Source organism: Calypte anna, chromosome 9 (assembly GCF_003957555.1).
Source record: "Calypte anna isolate BGI_N300 chromosome 9, bCalAnn1_v1.p, whole genome shotgun sequence".
NCBI classification, from domain to species: Eukaryota; Metazoa; Chordata; class Aves; order Apodiformes; family Trochilidae; genus Calypte; species Calypte anna.
In genome coordinates, this window is record NC_044255.1 from 8,617,231 (window position 1) to 8,623,759 (window position 6,529).

The 6,529-nt window shown below is 50.4% G+C and overlaps 1 protein-coding gene across 6 annotated transcripts in view; it reads left to right on the plus strand.

Annotated features, from left to right (window-relative positions):
- Positions 1-6,526, plus strand: part of VPS8 (VPS8 subunit of CORVET complex) — a 77,398-nt gene extending 70,872 nt beyond the window's left edge. For all 6 annotated transcript variants that reach the window (XM_030456043.1, XM_030456045.1, XM_030456047.1 and 3 more), the window contains 2 exons: positions 5,095-5,175; positions 5,881-6,526. In XM_030456043.1, coding sequence (XP_030311903.1) covers positions 5,095-5,175; positions 5,881-6,030 — 231 coding nt within the window. In that variant the 3' untranslated portion in view covers positions 6,031-6,526. The remainder of the gene's footprint in view (positions 1-5,094; positions 5,176-5,880) is intronic.
- Positions 6,527-6,529: the final 3 nt, after the last annotated feature.

Consider the following 6,529-nt stretch of genomic DNA (forward strand, 5'->3'; position numbering starts at 1 on the left):
ACAGTGCCTGGTGTAAGCACAAGCTGCTCGACTAGCAGAGGGAGAATGGAGATATGCCAGTGTTTTTCTGGAGATTTAATACTAGATATTTAATCCAGGTATTTAATGCTGTCTGTATGAAATCCTCCTTCCTCCTCTCCCCTCAGTCACTTCAGTATCTCACATTGCAGCAGCAGTGATTCTCCTGGAGCACAACAAGCCTGTCTTTGCCTTGGGAGGGAGGTTTGCTCCTTCAGCTGAGCTGAGTTCTGCTGGCAAGGAGACCCCTTTGCCTTTCCTGTTCTGCTCCTGAAGAGATGAGAGGATGGAGCCATGGGCTGTGTGCTGGCTGCCTCTGCTGGGGAACCAGCCAGCAGAACCCTGGGGTGGGCTGTGGTGAGGCTGTCTGTCTGCCTGCCTGCCCACAGCCACCAGAGGCAAGGGCTGAGACACCATGAAGGTTGCTCTTCAAGCAGCATGTTCTGCTGCCATGGCTCTGGGACTTGGTCCCAGACTTGGCAAAGGTTGTGTTGCCCAGAGTCACCTTCAAGCCCTGTTGTTTACCTCTGTGGTGGTGGCCCGGGCTGTGTCTGTCCTGTAGCAGTGGGGCATTATCTGCAGGAGATCTGCAGCAGCAAAGTTTTTCTTTTGGGAGGGATGTCCTGAGGTTTTTTGAAGTTCATTAACAATTTTTGCAATGTTTGTGTCATTCTTGTGACCTTGGGTCAGAGCAGCTGCCTGCCTTGCTCTCTTTTTGGTTGCTTTTCCAGGTTCCTGTGACTACCATGAAAACAGCAGGTCCTTAACCTGCAGAAGAGATGTAGATTTGCTTAGTTTTATATTATCACAGAATCATAGAATCATCCAGGTTGGAAAGGACCTCTGAGATCATCAAGTCCAACTCTTGATCCACTACAGCTGTGGCTCCCAGACCATGGCACTGAGTGCCACATCCAGTCTCTTCTTGAAAACCTCCAGGGGCAGAGAATCCACCCACCTCCCTGGGCAGCCCATTCCAATGCCTGATCACCCTCTCTGTAAAGAATTTCTTCCTAATATCCAGCCTGAACCTCCCCTGGCAGAACTTAAGACCATGCCCTCTTACTGATAGCTGTCTTATTTGGCTCAGCTGTCACTAAAAAATGAATTTGGAAGCCTCTTTGTAAGGCTGCATGTGCCATGGTGAAGTAAACATCCAGCTGCAGGGAGCTGTTGCAGAAGATGGACTTGGTGTCCCCTGCTTGTGGATTTAGCTTGGTAAATGGAGGAGGTGAATGCTTTTTTTTTGTTTGTTTGTTTTTGTTCTTGTTTTTTTCTGAGAGTCCCAAAACCAGGACCAGAACTTGTGGTTGGAGCTGTCCTGTGTTGTGGAGCAGCCTGGGGGGATGTGGTGCTGTGAGGCAGGGAGGGCTTGTGAAGGTCTGGTTGTGAGAGGCAGCACTCGGATGGATGTCTTGGTGTGACTGTTCACAGTGCCTCCACTCACAAGTGCTGTGGGATCTGCTGTGCTTAGGCACCTGGATAATGATGGATTTGGTAGCTGTTAAATTGAAGATAATTGCAGTTTTAGGAGGGCTGTGTGGTGACTACCAGGGAGGGGCGGAATGTGTGCAAGGAAAATGTGCAACAGAGATTAACGTTGCAGGGGTGGGATCGATGAGAACCGTAAATCAAAAGGAACCTTTCTTCTCCTTTTGATGGTCCTGGTCCTCCAGGGGATAAATTGCATATCTTGGGTTCTGCGTCTGGTCTGAGGCCTTTCCGAAGGGGTATGAGGATTTGTCTGGAAATGGCACTTGGGATCTGGAAGGAGCTGGCTGGTCCTGCAGCAGCCCCGGCGGCACGAAGTGTGTTGCAGGGCAAGCGAGCGGAGGGGATGCCACTGATGCTGGAGCCTGAGAGCCTCCTCGTAGCTCTTGAATGAAAACATGTCTTTAGTGACACGGTTAAAAAAGGAAAAGGCCTGACAGCAGTTGTTTCCATGACAACAGAAAGAATTGCCTGCAATATTTCAGCTCATCAGCCTGGAGAACAGTCTGATGGATGGTTACATGCGCGTTGTAGGGAGAGAGCAGGAGAGGGGAGGCCAATTATGTTGCATTTTCCTTGTCCTTGAATGACTGTGCCTGCAGCAGCCAGGGAGGGTGTTTTTCCTTGATTTTTGTTGTTGTTGCTTTTTTCCAAGAGAGGATGACCTGCACGTCCCTTGGAAGCACCCGTACAACCTGCCAGCCCTTGGATACGTGACCCTCGCTGGCACAGGCTCTCTGTTCAAAGCCTGTGCTGGGAATATGGACATTTGGCTCCTTGATTGGTCATTAGCAAAGAGTTTTTTACAATTTAAAGAATAGATTGAGGAGAGAGAAGTGAGTTTTGTGCATGTGCTTCCAGCGTAAGGACATTCCTCTCTTCTCAGCCTGTTTGATGAATGTGGCAGATGAGATGTCTGTGGTATGAGGAGAGGAATGGAACTATCCAGGCCTCAGGAAATCTCTGGTTGCTTTGGTGCATCTTCCACCTAGAGCACTCCTGGGCTCACCAGCTCTGAGCCATCTCAGTGACCTTCATGTGATGAAGGGGTGAGTGGCCAGAGTCTGCCCTGGTTGTGCTTTGCTTACAGCTGAGTAGGAAAAAGGAGGTGGGATGGAGGAGCTGCCAGGAGAGGGAGAGGTAAAGGTGCTGTGGGAGAGCATGAGGACACAAACCCAAGGGTCTTGGGTGAAGCATTCCCAGATGAGAGTTTTGCTGAGGTCTGGGGACAGCATGGCACTTGGGACCAACGTTCCTGAGGCATGTGCTTTTTTCCCCAAACAGCACTGGGAGCCACGTTCACTGGGAGCCATCTCCTTCTTGATGAACCTAATCTTCTATGACAAGGTGACCCGTTTATTGGATGAAGGAAAGGCTTTATGTTCTTTACCTGTTCTTTATGTTCTTTACCTGGACCTTAGTAAAGCCTTTGACACTTGTTTCCCACAGCATTCTCCTGGAGAAACTGTGGCCTAGACAATGGGGGAAAAATTGGGAGAAATTCAATCCAGCTGGTGGTCAATGTGCCCCCCAGGGCTCAGTGTTGGGCTCAGTTCTGGTAAATATCTTTATCAGTGATCTGGATGGGGGAAATTGAGTGCACCCCCAGTCAATTTTCAGGTGACATGAAGTTGGGAGGGAGTGCTGATCTGCTGAGGGTAGGAAGGCTCTGCAGAAGGATCTGGATTGATAAATCAAGGCCAATTGTATGAGGTTTAACAAGGTCAGGTGCTGGGTCCTGCACTTAGGCCACAAGAACCCCGTGCTCCAGGCTGGTGAAGGGTCTGGACCACAAGTCTTATGGGAAGCACCTGAGGCAACTGGGGTTGTTTAGCCTGGAGAAAAGGAGGCTGTGGGGAGATGTTGTGATGAGTTGGGTGTTGGTCTCTTCTCCCTAATACCAAGCAACAGGACAAGAGGAAATGGACTCCCACTGCCCAGGGAGATCTAGATTAGATATAAGAAGAAACTTTTTCACTGACAGGGTAACTAAACACTGGTCCAGGCTGCCCAGGTTGTTGAACCACCATCCCTGGAGGGGTTTAAAAGCCATGCAGATGTGGTTCTGAGGGACATGGTTCATCCACTGAATTTGGTAGAGTTGGGTTAATGGTTGGTAGAATGAAGTTATGGTTGAACTCGATGACCTTAAAGGTCTTTTCTAATCAGAATGATTCTGTGATTCCCAGAGCTTTTGAATGTGCTCTTTAAACACACCATAAACCCTGAGAAGTACAAAACACACTGGGTGTTGCAGTGAACATGCTGGAGAACCCCATAGGAGAACATCTGCCCCTAGAGAAGAGAAGGGCCTTGCTGCTGTCAGGAGCCTGGAAGTGCCACGGAAAGGAGTGTGCCAGTGCCGGTCTGGGAATGGTTCCCACTCCCAGTGATCCTGCTTCACTCCAGGGGAGCAGGGAAGCTCCCTCTGCCTTCATGGGGCTGGGATCATGCTCCTTGAAGGCAGTGATAGCAACTCCTCACGCTGGGCTTGATCCATTGCCAAAGAACACTCAAAGTAAGTGCAGCTTCAGGCAGCTCCCACTGCTAGGACTGTAGCACTTGGGCTTAGTAGCCCTTGAGAAATGTATTTTGGGGAAAATATTTGAGAATGAACCTTGACTATTCCCTTAAAAATAGATCCCCAGATGCCAGATTGCTGCTCATGAGAGAGACTGTTCTCCCCAGCTCCTGTTGTAGGTCCTTGATGATGCTTTTGCTTTGGGATATGAGCAGAAACATTCAAAATAGAAACATTGTGATGTGATAAAATGGAACAAACCTACAAGAATCTGTGATGCTTTGTCATCTCTCCCTGGGGTATGTAAATGATGCCTTTTAAAGCAGGTTGAGTATGCACACAGCTCTCCTTGCCCTAATGCTCTTGTTGCAGGCTCTAGTCCTCTGCAAAGATTCTGAGAGTCACCTTGCCTTTCCCCCTCCATTACACCCCTGATTTCCTCACTTTTAGTCTGTAGTGTCCTACCAGGGGAAAAAATGGACCTTAGGAGAGACACCATGAGCAGGTAACAGTCATTGGCAGTGTAATCATTGCCCACACAGGCCATGGGGCTCACAGCACTCTGCAGCCAGGCTGGGGCAGGACCTGGCAGGGAGGCTGAGCCAGGGGATGATCATGAGATGAGGAGAAAGAGCTGCTGCTGCTTGGGAAGATCCCAGGAGAGGCTGCTCCCCCGCAGAGAACCCATTACTTCTCTTCCCAGCTGGCTGTGGGGGAGTTTTCCCACCCCCTTCTCCTTCTGCCTCTCCTTTTTAGGTTTTTGTTTTGCTTTCTTCCCCCCAGGGTAACTTTGTCTGTCTTCAGCTGCAGACTCCAACAAGTCTCTGTGGATAGAAGAGTATCTTTGTCCCTTGTGCAATAGCAGGAGGTTTTTTTCCCCCCAAAACCCCCAAGGACCACAGGGTGCCTTCAAGCCAGAGGAAAGATGGCTACAAAAATCCCCTGCACAGGCTGCAGATGGGCTGCTCCAGGCCCCAGGACAGGAGCATAGATGAGTTTCTGTGGTCATCAACTGGACATCTTGTTGTGTGTCATTTCTGTAACCTTCTGACTCTCTTTCTCAGACAAGTTCAGAGTCTCTGTTGGATCCTCAGCAAATCCAAGCTTTTGACCAACTCTGCCGACTCAACCGAGGAGCCTCCAGAGTAAGAACCACCTCTTGCCTCCTGCTTTCCCTTGGTGGTGGGGGGGAGGTGGTTGTTGTGTATTGCCAAGCCAGACATGAGAGCTGGCAGCATGGGCTTTGGTTTTCCTCTTGAGTTCCCTTCAGTGCTGGCAATTTCCTGTGTGCAGAGCTGGCTGCTTCACCCCACACAGCCTGGCAGCTGGCACTGAGACCAGGGAAATGCCTCTGGGCCTGAAAAGTGTCCATGGTGTGAAGTTTCTCAGATTCTCTTTAGACTTGCAAATAACCCCCCCTCCCGACACTGTGTGGCTCCTGTGGTCACAACACTGGACCCCCCTCCTCCTGTTCCCCCTTTTTCTCCAAGGAGAGCACAGCTCCCTTTGTCCCTTGCATTTTCCTTGTGCCTCCTCCCTGTTTTGGCTGCAGTTGTTGGCACTCTGTGCTCTTTATGGGATTTTTTTCTTCAATTATGTACTTTTAAAGCAATCTAAAACTGCCAGGAAAGCTGTTTAGTTCAGGATTGTTGTCCTGCACTGAAGTCTATGGGGTCACTGCATACCAGACACATCCTTTTTGTTACATGTCTTAGGTTTTTCCTAATTGTCCCAAGAAAAAGGTGAACCTCCTCCCATGAGCACTTTGTCTCTCTGCACCTTGCATGAGTTTCCTGCTGGTGCTCTGCCCCAGCTGCTGGACACTGATCTGTCTGGCTTCTGTCTTCCAGTTGGCTCTCCTGACAGAACTGTCCCGTGGCCACAGTGGGGAGAAGCACGGGTTGCTCAGCGTTTCCCAGGGTGACCTGGCCACCAGCAGTGTCTTCCAGAACGAGAACTTCCAGCTCCATCTGGCTCCTCCTCCATTGTCTGAAGATTAGTGCTCCTGCCTCCGGCCCCAGCACGGCTGCTGATGGTTCCAGGCCTTGGTGCTGGGAAGCTTTTCTATCACACTCCGGACTTCTCCTGGAGCGCTCCGTGCCGAGTGGTTTGTGGCAGCTGAGCTGGGGCAGCTGGGATGGAAACCGGGAACTCAGGGGCAAAACCAAGAGTGCCAAAGCCCCACACAGCCCCCGCCTGCCTGCACTGACCCACAGGTTCTCGGCAGTAACTTTGCCAAATGAGTAAAGCAGCTCCCCCGGAGCCTGCGTTCCAGTGCTGGGTTCTTGTTCTGCAGATGGACACCACGCTTGAGTTTGAAGGAGGAGAGCAAAAGCAGTAACTGTGCCCTGGGCTGGCCCTCTGGCCATGGGGGCTGAGGGCACAGACCAGGCAAACCTGGAAAAGGCTGAAAAAACGTGTAAAATTATGTGTGTGAGCAAACTGACCTGCACGTGGAGCGTTCCTACAAACTTCCATTAAAAAAGGCTCTTGACTGAA